The 22,048-nt window shown below is 38.8% G+C and overlaps 1 protein-coding gene across 3 annotated transcripts; it reads right to left on the reverse strand.

Moving 5' to 3' along the window:
- Positions 1-1,196: 1,196 nt before the first annotated feature.
- On the reverse strand, positions 1,197-20,482 carry unkl (unk like zinc finger). 3 transcript variants are annotated; one of them, XM_086184880.1, is made up of 16 exons: positions 20,349-20,482; positions 19,492-19,701; positions 16,684-16,860; positions 15,883-16,016; positions 15,648-15,783; positions 15,440-15,557; positions 15,032-15,116; positions 14,653-14,819; positions 12,814-13,002; positions 12,008-12,058; positions 11,102-11,279; positions 10,918-11,004; positions 10,602-10,838; positions 10,098-10,285; positions 9,760-10,017; positions 1,197-9,564 (listed from the first exon to the last, which is right to left on the reverse strand). In XM_086184880.1, exons 1-16 carry the CDS (start codon positions 20,411-20,413, stop codon positions 9,409-9,411), a joined length of 2,436 nt encoding a protein of 811 aa, XP_086041006.1. In that variant the 5' UTR covers positions 20,414-20,482; the 3' UTR covers positions 1,197-9,408. The 3 variants fall into 3 exon arrangements, with proteins under 3 accessions (XP_086041006.1, XP_086041005.1, XP_086041007.1); XM_086184879.1 differs by having other exon boundaries at positions 10,918-11,025; XM_086184881.1 differs by lacking the exon at positions 12,814-13,002 and having other exon boundaries at positions 10,918-11,025.
- Positions 20,483-22,048: the final 1,566 nt, after the last annotated feature.

Genomic DNA, 22,048 nt, shown 5'->3' on the forward strand with positions numbered 1-22,048 from the left:
TGCAGGGAGGGGCAGCGGCCGCAAATAAACAAATACACTGTGAAATGATTCTGTGACTGAACAAATGGGTATGTGAATTATTTCTTTTGCAAATACAAATGTAGGGACCGTGTTCAGCATGCAGCATTCTAGCCTGCGTCTCCTGTGTCTTCAGGCCCAGCAACAGTCTTTATGAGGAGGAGGAGGAGCAGTTAGAGAACTTCAGACTTAGTGAGCACAACAGAAAACCTGTTTTGCTCTGGGTCAATTACCTATCTGTCCATGTGCTTCCACCCAAGAGGAAATAACTAATGTTAATTGTACTTCCTTAATTTGTGATCACATGGCTACTATTTGTTGACTGTGCTCACTGGCTCATCCTAGCCTGGTGTCTTCTCCTCACCTGTGTGCATCGTCACCTTTGATTTACAGCAACCCTCCAACACTGTGGATCAAGGTGACTGCCAGCATGAAATAAATGATTCCATTATTTATTGGTTGGAAGTCCTGTATTAGATTCTGAAACTGACTACCAGACCTTTTAAGACTGAAACGTTTGGCTTCTCTACGCACAACTTGTCAGCAGCTGCCCTTAAATGCCACCTCAGCTTGACACGTTGGTGCAACTATTGAGGTTAGGCTGCCATCTGGTGGCGGGGAGGGTGAACACAACACAAGCAACGTGTGGCACAAAGCGCAGACGGGGTGAGAAGTGCAGCTATTAAATTAAGCTGCATTCAAGGCTCTTTCTTTCAGAAGGATGGAGATCCCTCGTCTGTCTTTCTTCCTTCAAAACCGAAAAGGTCATAACCAGCTTTCACTTGATCCTCCAAAAGTACCGGGGGAAAACACACAAATCAAACCTCTGACAGAGGAATTGTAAAAAAGTTTTTTACTGCAAAAATAGGATTTATAGAGTGTGGGAAATGATTGTCTCTCAGAAAGTGGATCCGTTTATCTTTTGAAAAAGTGTGACTATGTGCAGTCACTATTGCGCGATCTTCCTTGGAGCCACTGAGCCACGAGGCGTGGGACAACCTACCAATGATCACATTACTCCCTCTTGAGACAAGACATCCACACACAACAAATATCAGGGTTTTTGTTGAAAATATAAGCACATCCCCTGTTGCCATGGTAAAAAAAAAAAAAAGTTGTTTATTGTACCTGTGTTAATAAAGTTGAGTGTCATACAATTTGATGATGAAGACATCTAAGGTGTGAATGTATTGACAACAGTACTTCTCCAAGTTTCTCCAGGATAAATATGTTTTTCAAAGATTTGGCTGCATTTTCAGATGAATTCTTCTCTGCTAAACATACTTCATTGTTCCTGTTGGGCAACAATATCTGTAGCCTTTTCACAGCCACGTTAATGAATCCCCACCCTCCTCGTCTGGCGTCCGCTTGGGATGATTCTGTGGTCTTTTTCCCTGATACAAGAAGTATTCACACATTGCAGATGGAAAAATTATTTTAATTCTCAAGATGATAAAAAATAACGTTGTGAACTCTGTAAACCAGTACATAACTGTAGTGTTACAATTTAACAAACTAGTAATACACTACAGGAAATATGCGGCACACAGTCCTCAATGTAGAAAAGAACAATCTAGTATTCTAAGACTTGCACCTATTTTTTGTGTTCACAACACAAAAAAATATATCAATATACCAACAGAATAAGTCCTATGATTATCAGAGAATTTCCTACATGTTCATACAGTCTGTCACAAAATAGGGGACTTTTTTTATTGAAATCTATAAATAATGTAAAAATTCACTGACATAAGTAAATTAATAGGTGAAATGCAATTTCCTCAGATTTAAGACATTCTCTATTAAATAAATGCATCAGCCTGAGAATAATACATTTCTTTCCTTGTTCTCCTCAATATGCTGACAAATAGAAACTTCAAAACTTGCATGTTTTAGTTCTAGTAGATTTTTATTGAATAGCAGTTCACAACTAGATGCTACATCGAAATGAATTAACTGCGCTCCATAATATTCCAGTGACCTATTCATTGAATATCTAATTTAGAACAATACATTCAATATTTCAGGGCTTCAATGTTAAAATAACATTTCTACTGAAATTTTCTACAAGAATGTGGAAAAACTGCTTCCACATTCAGATTATGTACTTTTGACAACACGCGTTGTACTAGTATTTTTACTTAATTCGAACAGCTCCATACATCATACTCATATACATGTACAAGATTGCATAAATCTTCAGGCTCCATTTTTATAATATTAAAACTAAGACAACACAACAACTAACAATAATGCAAAATAGATTAAACTATTCCAATGCAGAGCAGAATGATACATCTAGTACAGTTCATTTACAAGATTCGTCCTATTTGGTGCTTTTTCCTCACAAACAATTAAGTTTTTGGTGCCAAATAACTAATTAAGATCCTAATAGTGACTTCAATGGTTAAGTATTGCTGTGTTTTCTTGAATGGTATGGCAAATACAGACCGAGTTCCACAATTATCAATAAATTATATCTTTAACTTCATCCCGTGAAACATTTTATTTGCTTAGCCTTTGTCCCTTCAGCTCTAATGGCCTGAATGCGGAGAATCATATAGTAATCACATTATGGTCCAAAAATGTAAGGCACTGGGCTTTTGATTCTAATTAAACACGTTATATTGTCGCAGATTCATGTTCTCATGATACCAATTAAAATTATTTAAATCACAAAAGGCACAAATGTTCATTTAATTGGTCCGTTATATAAATTTGAAAAGTCTGACGAAAAGTAAGCTGCGCTTACCGAAAGAATTTAATTTCTTGTTAAAGAACTTGTGACTGGTGCAAGTCGACCACCGGAAAGACAAAGGGCCATAAACAACAACTTAACAATCAACAGGTTATCATGTCTGTATCTGCCATGGATGCGTAATCACAATCATCATCTGTCCCGTTATTTTACACAAAAGGAAAAACAACCCAAAAAACAAATTTGGACCACGACTTCAAAGGAAACGAAAGAGTTAGAAAGCACCTTACAGTCACTAGAGGCCAATCAAAACAGCATATAATGCATAACCATTCATTTCCAAAGTGATTGAGAAATTGCAGTTAATCAAAAAAAACAACAACAACAAAAAAACAAGAAATCAATTAACAAAAATCAACTTCAGAACAGTTCTGTAGTGAAGTTTCCATGGCCACTTCCGAAGCACAGACATCATTCACCTCCACTTTCCTTCACAATGTTTAAACAGACACTGAATCTCCGCCTAAGGTCAGGATATGCTAGCAAGAGTCGCACAAATCTGCCCTAAACGTCCATGTATATTTATTGAACACAAAATTAAATGTACAAACATGTTTGTTAAGATCTGACCCATGCATTTTTGATCAATTGAATATCAACTCACTGTAGCCAACTCGACACATATAAAAGATGCCATTAATGACTGTTAATGAACATTATCTATTTAAGGTACTAGGTGAGTTGTGGGTTTTTTTCCCCTCTCCTTTCTTTCTTTCTTTTTTTTAAATTTGACCATTTTGATTTCTCACTGAAATAAAAACAAACGATGAAATGTAATACAAAAGAAAACACCGGCACAGGTCTTTGGTAAAACTGCTAAACATGAGCATTAAGTCCATTACTGTTCGAAGCAAAAGCCGTTGGCATAGTCCTGTTATTTATTCACTAAGAAGATTTATGTCCTACTGAATGAAATATCAAAGCAAAAATCCATCCAAAAACAGAATTCCCATTATTGTCTGACCTTGGCGGTTTCTCTCCCTCTCTCTCGCCACTTATTGCTGTAGGCGAGACCCAGCCCCCGTTCACGGCTACAGGCTGATACGTCCAACGCCGTAGCGGTTATCTGAATTCTGTTCAAGGGTAAATCTTCCCTTTAGAATACATATTTGGACAGCTACAAGAACACCACTTTGGTTCATTTTGAGAACTTAACACAAGACATCATTAATTTAGTTTACAGCCAAAATGAAAAAAAAAAAAAAAAAAGACCAAAGAACCCTGTAAAATTAGCCGCCATTCAGTGTACGGAGCACAAAAAAATAATAAAAAAAAAAAGTTACCTTCTACGGTGGATAATCTACAGCAGTAAAGGTCTGTGACATCATTCTGGGGGGTTTACAAAAAGGGACTCAAATGCATTTACAAACAAGTAAATCAAATAAGTCAAGTTAGATACAGAAGATTATGTCATAGCTTCTGAAATCTGAGCTGTGGATGCATAACGACATTCAAACATCTAAATGTATTACAAGAAACTACATTAATACCTTTCCAATAGCAGCGAAGCTTGCAGAAGTTATTAAGCCTTTACTACACTAGAAATAAGTCCATACAAATATTCTGGCAGTGTGACACAGTGGGAACTTTTTTATTTTTATTTTTTTGTACTATTTTTTGTAGCTGGTTAATATATCGCACAACATGCAATTCCAGAAGTGTTAAGACTGCCTTATGCCATTATATAATCATGAAAATACAAAAGCCTGTATTGAAAGAGTGGACGTAGCTTCAAGTTGCTTAAATCTGCAATCTTCCTAATGACCAGCAGGGGGCAAAAACACAAGTATGATTATTTAGAAAAGCAACCCTACTTCTCACTGTCCTCCCTAACAAGTGAATGGTTTTAATCAACAGTTTCAAGTTTTAGTCAATACAGTCTGATCTTTATTTGGAAATAATGGTCCCATTTAAAGTCAATGAAAAAACAGGCTAAGGGGCGTGGCTACCTTGTGATTGACAGGGCACTACCACAGCTGTACCCAGCACCACCAGGGGGTTTTGCTCCCTTCATTAAATTTTTGCCCCCTCATTTTTTAGATCTGTAAAGTTAAAAAAAAAAAAAAAAAACCCATCATAACAACAACTACATATTTAACAAAAAGAGAAAGGACGGTAATAATTATTCCAGATTTTTTTGTTGTTTTTGTTCCTTTCGGACAAAAACACACGCACACACGCACAAAGCATTCTTACACTTCAGCACTTCACAAGTCACAAACAGATCAAGACAATTTTTTTTTTTTTTTTAAATCATAATCACTTCAGTTTAGCCTGGACAAGGTTGTAGAATTTTTGACCCCAAAGAGAAGAACAGCTTGAGGCGATGAGGGAGGGAGCTGATGTTGTTACTTTGTTGATTCTCGCTGTCTTATCACAGTTCAGAAGTTGTACTATTTATTGTGTTCTGAGTGCACTAAACTCCCTTCACTTTGATTTAGAAACTGGTGCTTGCAATGCAGTTCTTCCAGGGACCAACAGTCAATAAATTCTATCGAAAATATGACAAGAACAATTCAGGCGGTGACTTGTGTATCTAGCTCAAATATTTCTGGGAGAAATGGAAAAGGTTGAGAACGGTTTACGTCGAGCTAAAACTCCACTATACTGCCATCTGCAGGATGAAAATAAAGATGTGCAAGGCAGGCAAAGCAGGATAACCTTTTACCATATTGAAGTCGTTTACCCCCCCCCCATTTTTTTTTTTTTTTACCACCCTGTCAGTCACTTCATTTATCATCAAAAAGGCCAAACTTGAGGCTTCAAACCAAAGTCCACAAAGTGAAGAATGACAACATGGCAGCTACGTCCACTTCTTTGATACACTATCTGAAAATACCATAAACGTTCTAGATATTTTCACTCTGAGTTATTTGTCATTTATGTGAATGTAAACAATGCATTTTCCCATATTTATAAGTAGCAAAAGGTGTACCCGGCGATACATGACTTTCTATTGAATTTAAAGCGAGAATAAAAAGATTCTTTAACACAGTAGAAGGTCATTTCAATTAGAGGAACCTAAGCACAAACCCTACGCAAAAAATCCACCTCACAAGTTCAACTACAGAATTCTTCATTCACTGCAGAATTAGAACAGTAAAAGAACTTAAATTTACTGTTTAAAAAGCATTTTTTTTAACATGTTGCTATACAAATTCCTGTGTCCTACATTTGCATACTCCCGTAACGTTAATTTGAAAAACCTAATTTTTTTAAAGACTGAAGCTGCACCAAACGAGCACCAAGACCAAGGAATGAGAGGGAGGTTCATTTCTAAGGTTGAAGTCAGGACACAGGCGCTGACAACGTTTGTTTTCAATTATGTTTCACAGAAATACTTGACAGGATCGGGCCAAATACTCTGGCGTATACACTCATCAGCTCCTTCATTAGGGACGCTTGTGCAGTCTACTGTAATTCAATAAGACAGCTCGGCCAAGAATTCCGCCTCCACAAAGATAACAACTTCTAACTGTCAAGAGTGGTTTTTATTTTTTTTTTTAATTGTGGTGTTAAAACTGGACCGCATTATACTGAATGGCGTTTCTAATATTTTGGCCACTATATTTACACACATACAGTAGACTCATGGGTCGGTCTCTACATGCATCGCTCGTGGAGACTGAGGTTTGAGGAGTTTTTATTTTTGCATCAATTGGTTGGAAACAGTTTGGGATATCCCTGTTTTGCAGAACCAATCCGGAATCTTTAGGACGGCACTTTGGTGACATGCAGCATTTGCGCACCTAAACACCTACAAGCAACACAGACATCGTAGGGTGGCCCCCGGATGTTTCTCACCTTTGCATCGTTATTCAATTCAAAAATCACAGCGGCCACTGCTCGTGACATCAATTCAAATGTCTAAAAAAGCCGCCTCTGTGACACAAAAGGATTCGCTAGGTTTTCAGTTTATTTCAAAGCGGAGGACGACTGGAGTGAGCATCATTTCCAGTTTCCTTTTCAAAATATAAGGACTGCTGTCAAAAGAAATAGAAAGCATTCAGAAATCCCCAGACTTCTGTCCACGTCTGGCATTGCAAGACTAAAATGAGATGGGAAGAGTATTAGAAAGGTAATTTATTATAATGCATTCCAGGACACCACCACACACCATTATTAACACGTAGGAGATCTATTTTGCAAAAACACGGTAGGTTTTGTTAAAGTAGAACTCCCGGCAGAGCTTCTCTGCACAGATGTCTCTAATGAAGTGTCAGCGAGTATTTAAACACAACTCGTTCAGCCAAAGCCTGTGCACAAGCTTCAACTTCTTGTGTTTGCTCGGACAATTCTACACGTAACCTTTAGAACTAAGGCAAGGCACTTGAGAGTTCGAGGCCGATATGTTCTAGACAAGGTCAAGAGGCTAGAGTCCTACAAAAAAAAAAAAAAAAAAAAATTAAAATAAAAAAAATCACCATTTCAGGCTTTTTAGCAAATACAATACATGCTTTTCTAACGTCTAAGCTATATAAATCTCTAAAAAACAAAACTAACTGATTGAATGACAGCCTTAACATGTAGCATGTGCCTTACTGATATTACAGCTGCTGGTTTCGCCTAAAAATGCATTTTAAATTTGCACTTATTTGATTGAAATTTTATAAATCTAACTATGAAAGTACAAACTATTAAATATTTTTCTATTAAATCTTAATATGTAGAACCATGCCATGTTTTAACATCAGGAAACATGAAATATTCAATTTATGTTTCACAGTACACACAAAAGCTTCAGACATTAGCTTATATAGAAAAGAAGTAACTAAAAAAAAAAAAAAAAGGACACAAAAAGAATACCTACAAAGCAGCTTAATGAAAATTTCTATATACCCTTTAATAGTCCCAGGTCAACAAAGTGCTTTAATAAGAAATCAAAGTTCTTCAAAGAGTTGGTCAAAATAATGATGCTTGACTGTTTTATCAAAATAATTATGATCTATGAAAATTTGGGGGTAAACAAAATGTGGTTTTACTTGAGGAGGAACACCGCAAAAGTCCACTTGGTTAGTCTGATTTACTGGCTGTGCAGATATGGATCTGGTTCAGTACTAATACCTCATTCTTAAAACAAACAAACAAGCACAAAAAAAAAAAAAACAAAAACGCATCAGTTTCAATTGTTGGAAAATACTTTGGTTGAATATTTTTCAGTAATCATTCACTCCCTGGAGTGTTGAATTCAAGAATCCAATGATCTACTCGCGCCACAGAGAAAAGAGCTTCAAAACAAAACGTATTCCAGTGTCGAGTTGATTATCAATCCCCTCACACCAGCTCAGTCTGGAGAGCTCGCTCCGCGTTCTCCCTGAACGAATCGGGCATTCGAGACTACAGATCAACGATTACTTCGACCGGCACAAACATGTGAACTCTCTCTCTCTGGATCAGCTCTACTCATGAGCTTGAATTTCCACTGTCTTGATTTCCTCCCAAAAGTGAATTCCTCTTTTAGAAGTTTTGCCCATTTTAAGTTTAACATCACCAGACTGAGTTAATTTCCTGGCAGTGTTTGGAAATCTACACAGTGATTTTATGTCTGCCAGCACAGAGGGACACCAACTGTTGTGGTTAACCATCGACAGTGACTTCAATGCGCATTCTTGATGTGTGGGATTGTTTTGATCCAAAACACTGATTAACAAACCTATTCCGCTCTCAGAAGGACTGAAAAAAAAAAAAAAAATCGTACAGATAAACGGCTTTAAGATTTTTAAAACTTTCAGTTAAGATATAGAATTAAAGTGAGATAATCTGATGCAACACCTCCACTAAAATCTTTTTCACACAATATCTTCAAATTTGCAGTGGGGTAGTTCAGTGCATGTCATAAAGATGAAAATGCCATAGAATATATGATGATTTATGCACAAATTACATCTGCCAAGGAAATAATTAGTGTCTGTTCACAGGATTATGTAAAAACGATGGCCAAATTTCACTAATTGCGGCAGGCCAAGGGAGAACGCGTTAACTTTTGGTGCGAATCTGGTCTACATAACAAAAATAGAATTTTTTTTTCTTCTTCTTTTCGAGTTTGGCCCTGGGCGATGCTCTGCAAGAGTCCTCTAGTTCCAAAGTGCAGTGTGAAGCTTTCAATCCATTTGAGCAGAAATTACACGCAATAACTTTAATTACTCCATCTCAAAAGGGATTACTGGTCCTACATGTAAGAGAAATAGGCTGTGAGATCTATTTTTCCATTTTGTTTAGGGAAACAGTTTGCGTTTAGCTGAGATGTGTTTTTCACAAACTTTAGCCACCAGGACATACCATGTGTGTCGTTTTGAGTGTTCAACTCATGACAGAGGACTTTTAATGTTTCTAAACTAGTGTGTAGCTCAAAATGTCATCGTGTGTTCATTCGTTATTCTAGTGCACAGCTTTTCCTGCAGAGTCACATCTGGTTGGAGGAGGTAATGTACACGTAAAATGAGCAAAAACTAACCATTGGATCTCCTGACACTAATTTGTAATACTTTTGAGTTTCATCAGTCAAACATCATTTTATTCTAAATGAATTCTATCACTGAATGAAACTTGGATTGCTGTTTAGAAAACGTAATATCTATGAGTAGTTTTTCAAAGGGCTAATTCTTTAAATAGTACCTTGAGTAATAGCATTATCACCACTTCAATATTTTTGTTCGACAGTAGGGACATTCTGTTTTACTAGGTGCACAGCTCTCACATAGTACATAATGTTGGCAAGGCTGCAGAACAATGCAACGATCATGCTTTTGGCAAACTATACATTTCTTTGACTGAAGCTGATATATTACCTGTTGGGGAAGAAAAGAATGAGTATGAGCTTCAAACTTAGGAGAATACAGTTCATGCAGACTTTTAAATAAGCATGCTTGATGACAAACTCAGATCTGAATGATGGCCTAATGAACCTTTTCTTTGTGTGTTTTGTTTATAGAGCCATGAAGATGCTATGAATGAAATGCTGTGTGTGATCTAGTCTTTCTTACCCCATCTATAAGGTCTAGGTCATTACGTAGCTGACTCTGAATGGAGTGAAGCTTTGACAAGGGGAGTTGGTCCAGCTCTCCGTAGCTACGAAGAAGAGGTGTTCCGGGGGTGCGACAAAGCACATCAAAGTCCCCTTGGAGCTCTTTCAGCTTGCGTTCTGTTTCCTCCCATTTCTGTTCCGCCAGCTGCCGCTCTGCTTCGGCTGTTTTCGCTTGTTCCTTTGCTTCATGAGCATCTTTCTGGCAAGCTTCACAAGCCTGGAAAGACAAGTTCTCATACTTAGAAAAACAATGAAAGAATTAATGACAAATACAGTACTCAAGAGTTTTACACTTACTTGTTTGACATGATGCCAGGCCTCCTCCCATTGTTTAATCTTCCTCTTGGCCTCATCGAGTTCTCTAAAAAGGCGTGCCAAATCAGCACTGCTGGTCGCAGAGGTTAAGCTGCTGAAAACTGGAGACGGACTCGGTGAAAAGCTCCCACTGACAAAGTCCCAAATGTTGCTAGCTCCTCCATTCAAACCTAGACCAGTGATAGAAGTGTAAACAGCATTAAAACCACAAAAGTAAAAGTTACTCTTCCATGTGGGAGACGTGCATTTAGAATCGTTCTATAAAAATTAATTGTTCATCAAATCAGAACATATCCTTAACATTATCATCCTGATGTTTTTTCACGTCATATTCACCACTGCTGACACGAACCATCGTGGGTCCTAATCAGTCTTTGAAGATACAACTTGTAGACGATTTGGGGAAATGTTTCAACTCTGCGCTTAAAATTCTGAATCAAATTATTTCCAGCTCAATTATGAGTAAAATTTCCTCTATCAGCTTACCCAAAGAGTTCTGTGAGGAGGAGGTGGGTGTTCCCAGGAGGCCATGTTCTTGCTTGGCTAACATGTTTGAAGGTTGATTTTGCTGTGACACCGTCCCAGACAGCAGAGACTGTGACAGCGACTGAGAGAGGGAGCTGAGCGGGGAGGTGGAGAGCGACGAGGAGGAATTAAAGGAGGACGACCGCGCCAGGGAGCCAGGAATGTTAACTGGAGCGGATCCACCGAGCACCCTTTGACCTACAGCGCGGTGACACAGTCAGCAGTTGAAATACAAACAAATGTAACGGAACCACTACTTGTCAAAATAAGCACTTACTTGCCAATCCTACATTGTCTTGTTCCTCTAACTCCTTATCGAGTGACGCAACGTTAATGTCACTAAAGTTGAGGTCCAGAGCAGATCCTGAGGGCAAACCATAAATATCTGAGAGAGGTTTTACAAAGAAAAAAAACAAACAAGTGGTAGCAGTCAAAGATTAACTTGAGTATTGCAAACATACCTATAACTGACTCCACTGTGTTGCTTCCTGGATAGAAAGGAGTGGCTTTTGCATTCATTGTTGATAAGGTGGTAGGTGAAGAACTATCAGAGCCAATACTGGAGGCCAAACTGGATGTTATACTGGAGGTAAAGCTTGATGCCAAAGGGTTCACCGCAGAGAATACAGTATTTTGTGTCTATAGGAACACACAATTCACTCTATTAACAACATTTGTTAAGTTAAAGAATTTGACAATTAATACACTCAAAAGTGTTTTTTTTTTCTTTCAAGTACTCATAAATAAGTGTGTTGAGCACATAAAATTGTTTTCTTCCCCTCCTGCATCATTTCTTTTTGACACCAGAATGCAAACAGAGCCATCCAAGTATACGTAGCTCAAAGCTAATGGGGACAGGTGGCTAATGGCAACAGCAAAACTGCTTTTACCTCCAATCAGTGTCAGTGGATAAACGAGCATTCATCTCCAAAACAAAGACATGGATTAAACTGTATGTGTTTGACAGCTTGGAAATGGACATTTTTGGGCAGGTTTGCATTTGTTTTGTAGCATTTGTTAACCATAAGGCACCATTAGCTTCAAGCTAAAACCACATGGCGGGCTCTTTCTGGACTTCCAATGAAGTGATGCCACAGCGGAAAAACATCTTTGTAGGTTCACAACAGCAATTTGTGAGTACTTAAAAAACAAAATGTATAAGTATAAATATGAATCACTTTAAATCCACATCAGCATGAGATAACTTTATCAGACTGATGCACATTACCCTCACAATAATCATTGGTAGCATCTGCTTGACAGTTAATTTGTATGCAAATACAGTATTACTACAATTTACTGATAAACAAAAAATACATACATACATATTTACCATACTTATACTTGTACCATATTTATACACAAACCTGTTTTTCTTGGTCCATCAATTTTTGATCCATGTGTCCCTTATTTTTAATCTAAATATGGTGGAACAAAGACAAAGCATGTTTAATCACAAATCTTAAGCAACTTAATCTATGTAGCCAATTTTATCTAAATGCACTTAAACACTGCATAATCATTTCTCACCCTTTGATCATTTTTAACTTTAACTAATAATGCTAAATGACATCGACAACATCTGAATTCTAAATCGCTAAATAAAAAATAAAGCTGTGGTAAATTCTATAGCATTAGCATGATGTTTGATGTTTGTAAGAGGACAACCTGCTTAGTGTGAACAATTATTTGGCTATTCATAAAAAGAAAAATATGCATGATTGAAAAACTCTATTCATAATCACAGAAAATCGTAAATAAAACTGAAAAAAAATTACCAGTAGTAGGCCAAATTTTGCGAGATGCGACACTGATCTAAGATAAGCTCTAAATCTTGACTTACACACTGGCTCAGTGTGCATTCTCAAAAAAAAAAATCCAGATTTTCAGAAATACATCCTATCAGTTCTGATAATGAGCCCGAGATGCGTGTTGCAGTGTTACAAATGTAAACAAGCTAAATGTGCATTATATATACACACATGAATATTCTACTGATGCCCCAACACATGAAGTGAGCAAAATAAGAAAATGACTCAAATATGAGAAAACAACCAATGAAAGAGACATGACAAATAATGAATGATCAGTAAAACTAAAGGGTGGACAGTGACACACTGAGTGTCAAGCCCTAAGTCGTCTAAACTACAGAAAGCAGTCAGTCTGTATATACCTGATCCTCACGTTCAAAGCCCGGAGCTTTAGGATAGTTAGACGTCAGAGATGAGACACTGGATGTGGTGGACTCTGAACATAAACTACTATTAGTTAAGGATTTGGGCTTGCTGATGGATCCCACTGGGGATATCAAACTGTCGCTTCCTGAGCTTGGCGTTACAGTTGAGCTATTTGAACATGACACCTGAGAAAGAGAAGTGCACACGGTCTTAATAAAAATGATCATCCAATTAAAAACAGAGAAGTATGAATGGACTATGGGGGTGATGACAACTACACATGGTTATCTGAGGCTGAACGGGTGTGTAACAATATGAAAACAATGAATTAAAGTACAGAACATCGAGCCCCATTCACCAACTCTTCCTAAAACACAACTAGGCAGATCAGCTCCCTCCCTGCCACTGATGAGTTTTTCCATCAAGTGATTTTCATCAATGTCAAACGGCAGCGGGCGTTATCTTGCACCTTGTGACAGAATACTGCACGCCTCGATGCGCTGGTTGTATCAGGCTGATTACTACTTTTTACCATTTACTAGCCATCCATCCATTTTCTATGCTGCTTATCGATGAAGGGTTGCGGGGGGCTGGAGCCTATCCCGGCTGGCATTGGGCGAGAGGCGAGATTCACCCTGGACGGGTCGCCACTCCATTGAAGGGCCATCAAGAGCAATTAGGGGTTCAGTATCTTGCTCAAGGACACTTCGACATGGTCACCGGGGGAAGTGAGGATCAAACCAGCGACCCTTCTGTTGCCAGACAACCACTCTACCTCCGAGCCACGCCGCCCCACTACCATTTACTATTTCACTCCCACATTAACCATAAGGGAGAGAGGAAAAACACCAAAACAAATACAAATAACAAAATCAACTGTAGGCTTGATAATCACTTATTTTACCAAAAAAAAAAAAACGTTGTTCTCTCATTTTGCCCTCATGAGACACTCTTCAATTACATCATGATAGGTTTATTATATTGTATTGATTATGTAAGGCAATTCCCATATTTTTAACATTTAACTGTAGTAGTTTCTGATCACTTATTTCCATTATGTTAAAAAGCATTGTGGTCATCATCGGTCACACTAGTAGGTCCATTCCCACGAGTTCTGCTGACTCAGGGCTCAGCTCTGTCCTGCGACGATAATCAAGCTGGAGGTGTCTCGAGCTGCGTGGTTCAACCACTGTGGGTTGCAAGGTGATAAATGCATTGACTTGTGGTTACCATTATTTCATCAGTTTTGCATTTTCTCTCTGGATACTGAACACCGGTAAGAACTTCTCATTAATAATTTTGTTCATCCATATCCACTATTGATGCTACTCAATCTGACAGCTGTTCCTGCAGCTGTACCTAGTTTGGAGTCACTTTTATTTTGGCGAAACTTTGACCCTCCTTGACTTTTCAATTTCTCTGTCTGTGTAACATCCTGGTGCTCACAACCCCGTCAGTCTTCGACCATTTTACGGAGATGAGCAGGATATTCACCTGCTCTTCAGGACCAGCTGGTACTTACAACAGGATTCATAATTATATGGATTGCTCAATTCATTGTATTCTAATAAAATGTGGATTTTTAATGGGACTTAGGAAATATTTTACGATAAAATCTGGATATTGGTGAATGAGGCCCATTGCCTGACATCTTAAAACAATGCAGTAATGAAATTCTACATAAGGAAAACAAAACAGAATTAATGACAAATCAATGTATGATAAACATGGTTGGTTTGCATCAGCTGACTTGTTAATAGCGGATCAAAATAGCAGACACATTGTGAGCATTTCCTCTTAAGAATGAGGCTGATGGAACAAGAGAGTAAACGTACACTTCCTACTTGGCCGTTGCTATTGGTGGCGCTGCTGGTGGAGTTGCCTCCACCGCTCCACTCGCTAACGGGACAGTCTGAATACTGCTGAGAACCAAGCTGGGACTGGGAACTTGACTGTATCGCTGTTAGCAATGAGCTCATGGTCTCTTCGGTGGATGGAATTCCTGGAACGATTCATGTAAACGTTCAATGGCATATCGTGTGAAACCAGCCAGGTTGATGAAAGCTCAAGGTTGCGCTCGAAGCAAAGCGCCACCATGACACAATGAAGTAAATAAAGGAACTTGCTGAGTGCGAAAATAAGAGAAAAATCACATGAACCACTTTATAGCATCACAACCTGGTATGAAAAAGAATCCAAAGCTCACAAACTTACTTTCTACGTGTGCAAACGCACAAAACGGTCCTCTGGGACAGTATCCAGTTTGCCGCATATCGTTGCATTTGGTGGATTTGTAGATCTTGGCAGGAGGGGAATGGATGACAAACAAATGAGACACAAATTTAAGATATTTGCATTTAAAAAACACTTAATATCAACAATAAAAACAGAGTTTCATGTTTTAGTAAAGAAATCTAACCATACTGTGATTCAACAACAGAATTAAGTCCAACGTGGAAATTATTTTCGAAAGTTTTTTTTTTTTTTTTTTAATTGTGCATTTTTGAATTTGTTTTCAAACAGAATCCCGATCACCATCTCTATACTTGACGATACTGGAAGATTTGGTCATGAACTACCCTCCTGATATCTTTAAGGTCAAAAACAAAAAAATCCTCTCACCTCTGGGTGAAACTGCTGTTCCGTGCGAGAGTGACAATACTGGCAACTGTCTCCACTGTCACACTTGGAAGGCTCGCCCCACTCATCCCCGTGTTTCACATTAGGACAAGGAGTTGACCTGCAGTGTTACACACAGTCAGAACTGTTAACATACAGCTACTAGCGACGGTTACATGAGCTCCTAACATTAGAGTACTGCATATCTCACCTGTACTTGAACTTCCGAGGATTTCGTCTTCGATCTCTACTGTTGTGGTAGTGGGGACAGGCGTAACCCTGTCTGCAAAGTCTTGGGGGCTTAGTACACTGTTCTGTTTTATAGTTGGCTAAAACAAAGTTGGTATCTGATAAGAAAAAAAAAATTAAAGAGAAAGAAAAAAGTTAGCAACGCTGCAATGAACTGTGATTTGATAGTCACTGGATGAGGAGGAGGAGTTCTCCACCTTGCCACCGCGGGTCTTCTGTCAGAGTTTTCTCAATCATGGCTTGACTGGCTAACACACCAGGCTGCAGGTCAGGAATACCTTCCCCAGATCCTAGCTGTCCATTCTGGAGGGCCTCTTGTGCTTGGATCTCCCTGAACACACATGATTATTATCATTAAAAAAAAGGAAACAAAAAACATTCACTTTTTAAAAAAAACAACAACACATTATGCAGCTCAGCACAGAGGAGGAATGGAATAGGAAACCGATCTATCAGAATCAATCACCTCCCAAATAAGTGAGGCTACTACAGAGGTGCAGGTATTTTTTTGGAAATCAACTGGAGTACAATTGTTATTTGGAAAAATAAAAAAAAACATCTATAAAAATGTTTGAGTCTTTTTAATGCTGGTTTAAGTTGGTATATATATATATGAGTTATGAAGTACATATTTGAAATGATACGTAATCTGTTTGCATTGTTCCTTATAACCAAGCAAGTAGACTCGTGATACTATCTGTTGATTGCTCGCGTGACACAGTGTGACTTTTTCAACAAGCGGTGCAGAACTGACACTTTTCAGCACTACAGAGCTCGAAAAATGTTGATCTTTTTTGAAAATGCATGCAGTAAATGCCTGCAAACTTACCTACCACTCACTTACCAAACTGAATGTCGTGGATCGATCTAACCTTTACAACACATGTGTTCTCCTCATATCTTGTCTAAATTGACAGAAATGTCCTTTCTACTCGTGAGGCTTGTGAGGGAAGAGTTTGGCAGGGAAAAGAGAGGCCTATATTTGCTTTGTATGTCACCTGATATCATAGACTGGAGGTCGGAGATCATGTGGCCCGTGAGCAAAAGCACAGTGGAGGCCATTCTTCACACAATGCCCTCGAGCATCCGTCTCATGGATACAAGTGCCAGTCTTGTAATAGCGTAGATGGTACTTGCGCTCTGTGTCACCCGTGGTCCGGTGCAAGTATGGACAGCTAAGGGAAGAAAGGGAGCAACACAGAATCTTCATAAACATTTGTTGAAGACACAACAGTGCAGCCACACCTGCACCCAAAACTGACCTTAAACACTCTGAATTTGAAGTGCCTTACAATACAGAAAGGATTTTATTCCACAAGTTTACAGTATTTGTGCAGATGGCCTCTTTTCATATGATCGAAAAATTGGCTTGCGTACTATACATGTTATAATTACAGAAAATACAGAAGAACTGCAATAAAAGGAGGAAGTTCTTGTACTCTAATCAGGAACACTTTCTACCGTGGATCCATGGCTGACACATCAGCAGAGCCTCAAGAAATGTATAGCCCATAAACCTCTTCAATAAACCAAATTTGCCTTTCTTGAGTAGCAACAGTTGCTATAGCAACAAGTAAGGTCATACAAAAATAGCTGCCATTGGCAGAGGCGGAATTCTAAGGACTGCAGTTGTTCATTATCCATTAGTTCAATAATTCCGTTTTTTTCGGGGTGGGGGGGGGGGGTGGTAAATGTGAAGCTCAATTAAACATCACACCATATTCAATCTCAAGAACCCGACAGAAGAAGGAGGCTGAAAAGGAAGGAGGCTGAAAAGAAACTCGGCGATTATACAGTTACAGATGATGGAAGTGGAACACCAGTGTCATCAGTTCAAGATTGTAAATGCTCCTATCTTCTGTGCCACCTGTCACTACATTTTCAACACTTCCATTTCTTTTAAAGTCACAAGCCAGAACAATGGTGACTTTGTCTTCACCTATGAATCAGGCAAATAAAGGGATGTCTGACTGTAACTGAGGAAGCACAACTCATCTTAACATTATTTAAATTACCCATTTGTCCACATCATAAACATGCAATATTCAAACTAAGCTACAAATGTCTGACAAAGGCACAATGTGCCACGATATAACATTACCACTGAAGCACTGTGGCTCTACAAGACGACCTTGTCCACAAATCACACGCTTGTATGGTACACGCCCACAAAATCTCATTGTGTTGTTTTTTTTTTTCTTTTACATTGAATTTCTTTTACAGCGAAAACATAACACAAACACACACACACACACACACACACACACACACACACACACAAAATCACCACTCATCAAAATCAATTGCAACATCTGTAATCTGTTGTTCATCTCACATTGTAACTAAGACAAAGAGAAGCACAAGGGTACCGACATTTGTGACAATATAAAGACAGGGAAGAGGGAATCTGTGCCTGCAAACCCCATGTTTTCCTATCTGGACTGGAAATATTATGGTGCTGACAGTCACACCTGTGGACCTGTCGGGATGTCTGCACTTTCTCTACCATGCACAAGAACAAAAACAGGCTTCCGGCCCCCTTTTCAATGACGAGGAACCCAAACCATGAAAAAAGGACTAAAGCTTTGCCAGGTTTATTTAGCTCAGACTCTGTCAGACTTTTTTTTTTTTGCAGATTTTGAAGTGCTGATATTCACAGTTGTTGATATGATCAGTAAGAAAAAAAAAAGGGTTTTGTTACTCACATTTTGTGGATTTAGGAAAACACATATAAACAATTTAGTTGTGAGAAAGTTACGTTCATCTTAATATCCAAAATATCTGAAGCTCTTAAGTCCCGTACTAACTGTGTCATTTCCTCAGATGAAAGAGTTAAATACAGATATTGAGCTATTTAAAAAAAAAAAAAAAAGTACCGATACAAATAACATCAATGATGTTCCAATATTGTCATTCACCCCTACTAGGCCTGCACAATTATCTAATGGCAGCATGGACCGGGTTCAATAGAATATTAATATTAAATGAGTTTAAGATTATGGAGTTAGAAAATGTCTGGCTGATACAGTGGTTGAATAGAACTTTAAAAAACAACAACACAAGATCTTTATTAGAATATGTCAATAACTATGATGGACAGAAATTAAACATTTTAGCGTGATGCATTTTCCAGCTATTTTGCCCACAACGTTTAACAAAGGATGAATAATATTGGATTTATTTTGGCCAATATCCTAACAACTGACTAAATCGGCCAACTGCTGATATTTACAGATGTAATTATCTGTTTCAGTACAAATCCATGCGGTATTTGCATCCAGGAAATCAGACGAAAACGTCGTGAATGCAATAAATACTTTTTTCTTCCTTTCCAGAAAATCTGAAAAGCCCAAAAATATATTTACCACATTGTCTCCTCATCATAAAATGGAAGAATAACAATCACACATGCTTGTATGGTACACGCCCACAAAATCACATTGTGTATATATATATATATATATATATATATATATATATATATATATATATATATATATATATATTTTATTTTTTTTTACATTCTTTAACGTTACAATCCAAAACAATATCTCCTGATACTGCCGGTGTGCCAATATCATCTTGCATCCCTACTACTAACAATTCAGACAACCAAATTCTCCAAAGCCATTGTAATATAGAGTATTTAACACCTTTCACAGTTCAAAGCCATCTTCAAGAGCAGACCACCGCTCATGATATTAAAGTTCAAGCGATATTGGAGTCAACATCTGCATTTGTCAGCAGCTGCATCTCTTCACACTTCCCTTTTTCTCCAAGGATAGAAAAAAATCTCTCGAACTTACTCATCTCCATCCGGACAAATGCCTGTTGTCTCGTCGTACTTGGTGCAGTAGACGTCTGGGCTGTAGTTAAAGGTCCCGTCTCTTCTCCTGATGGGTCGCCTTCTCCGCTGGTTGAGAAAATGCCAGTGAAAGCACGTAAAGGGTCTGTGCTGCGTACACTTGTGCTGGAGGAACAACGGGCACTGCTCGGTCCTGAACTCCTTCAAGTACCTAAAACAACCAGGAGAGCGGAAGAGGGAGAATTAGGAACCGTTTTTTAATAGAACGAACCACTAATAGGTGAACTGGAGGCTAAATAAAACTTCAGGAGCTGCGGGGTGTCGTGCTATGCAGCTTAAGGTGTAGCCTGCTGTATTTTGGGTCACTAACGTTAGCTCGCTATTCAAAGAGCAAGCTACGTACGAGTTTCAACGCAGCACCTGTAGAGACTCCATGAGCGTACGTCAATAAAAGCGCGTAGCAAGAGGGAACACAAAATAAGGCCGAGCTATTTACAAGCAGACTGGTTAGCCAGTTCCTGGCTAATCATTTAGCAAGCCAAGTTGACGGTAAAATATTCAACGGCTTATTCGAGGCAATCAAAAAACTCTGCGGGACAGTTGCAAACTATTCCGATGACAACTGGCGCGGCAACTGCGTGATTTAAGACGTCCATGTTGTCCACACTGGGACTGATGTCGGGACTCGCTGTTTGCCATGTAACGTTAGGTAGTCACAAAGCCAGGAAAAGCACCATGTTTTTAACGCACACGCAAGAGTTGAAGAACACGAAAGAGGCAAAACGCGCGCAGGTGCACGTGCAAACAACATTTCGGCGCAAAGCGACGTCGTGGTTGCTTCGCGGCGGCTTTACTCACGTATAGTGGGTAGGTTTCTCGGTTTGAGGAGACGCATTGGCCGCCGTTTTCGAAACCGACGGCATTTTCAGTCAAAACAATGAACTGCGCATGCGTTCAGATCTGTTGCTCGAGTGCATGCACGTCCGCCTGCTCAGCACAGGCTCGGCAACGAACGCGCGCGCGCGCGCGCGCTGCAAAAAAGGGTGATGCGCGCACGGGGAGGGGTGGTGGGTGGGTGGGTGCGCGCTCCACACACGTGACACACTTCTTAACACAGCCCTGTTTGTTTGCGCCCTACTGTCTTTGCTGTTTATGAATACATGAATTAAAGTAGTGTGTGTGTGTGTGTGTGTGAGCCCTCAAAGACACATAACATTCACAAATGGTCACGCATGAAACTGCGTCACAGCCCTAATTATTCCAAAAATGAATAAGAGAAAAAAGGAGACACAGTCAGCTGTGGTCCGCTTTAAAAATGATATTCTAAAGCAGAGGTAAATAGTTTTTGTAAATTTGAGGTCTGTTTTTAGAGGTGCTGTGAAGAAGAAGCTACCTGGTGGGAGTGGCTGGGAGAAGTATGAGAGTCCTCAGTGACGGAGCCTGGCTTTTGTTGTACAGCAAAATAAGATTCATAACTAAAGGAAATTCCATGCGAAATTGCAAAATTTAAGCTTTATTTAAATGGATTAGGGACAATAGCTGGGAGGCAAATGTTTGGTTTACAGGGAGCAAGGAGTTGAGAAGTGCAACCATCATAATTGCAAATTTCGCCCTGGGCTCGATCCCTTGGTGACAATAAAATCTGGTTCTTCTTCTTCTTCTTATCATTATTATTATTAGGGCCTGAGCCAGAAGGTAGAAGACCCTATTATGTTTGTTGTTGTTGTTATTATTATTATTATTATTATTATTATTATTATTATTATTATATGCAGCAGCTGAATAATATTTAGCAGTGTCTTAGAATGCATGGCAGAGTTGAAACAGCAACTTTGCTGGTTAGTTTAACTGAAATGTAGTGTGAAAAATCATAAAGTACCATCTCAACTTGTTTATGATGACAACATGAAGCACGTATTCTGAGTATTTTTTACTGTTTTTATGGTTCACAGGGGCCCCATGTAGTCCACACCAAAATAAGTTCTCTTATAAAGCCGCTCCACCATCTAACCCTCAAATTACTTTAGGCCTTAATTGGGTTTTATTGCCTTCCAGATAAAATCTTCTCAATAAACAACTGGACGGGTTCTTTCTCATCATTACTGACGTATGTGAACTTTGAGTTCTTTCTCTTTCCTTCTGGATGTGGGAAGCGATTCAACAGAACTCTTTTTTTTTCCTGTAAGGGTGTTTAATTTACAAATGCAATTATACTTTTAATCCATTATTCACTTGGTGTGGTGCACCGCGTGCGCCAGCTTGTAATTATGCATAAGCCCCGCACTACCCAGCCGTAATTAGTTTCACACACACACACACACGCGCGCACACACACACACACAAACACTTAGCAATATCCTTTATTTTGTGCTTGCTTTGTTTTCTGTGTATTTTCAGCAGTTCAAGCTGATACGGCAGTTCAGGTTTTTTTTTTTTGTTTTTTTTTGTCAGTTTCATTCACTGGAATCAACTTTCTACTAATTCTGGCAATAAACCAGAAAAAAAGAATCTCTAATTTGTGATGCTAACCTGGACATGTCAACAGCGAATGAACTGGA

This window comes from Aulostomus chinensis, chromosome 18 (genome assembly GCF_037954235.1).
Source record: "Aulostomus chinensis isolate RoL2024-O1b breed Wild chromosome 18, RoL_Achi_v1.0, whole genome shotgun sequence".
Taxonomy (NCBI): Eukaryota; Metazoa; Chordata; class Actinopteri; order Syngnathiformes; family Aulostomidae; genus Aulostomus; species Aulostomus chinensis.

What these genes read in the sequence shown, in the direction of transcription:
- unkl (XM_086184879.1), bottom strand. Translation starts at nt 20,413, where the DNA reads ATGCCGTCGGTTTCGAAAACGGCGGCCAATGCGTCTCCTCAAACCGAG. An exon ending in GCAACGGCCAAGTAGGAAGT is followed by an intron (nt 13,003 to 14,652) that starts GTACGTTTACTC and finishes TCTCTTTCTCAG; the next exon opens with GTGTCATGTTCAAATAGCTC. An exon ending in CTCCTCACAGAACTCTTTGG is followed by an intron (nt 10,286 to 10,601) that starts GTAAGCTGATAG and finishes TCACTGGTCTAG; the next exon opens with GTTTGAATGGAGGAGCTAGC.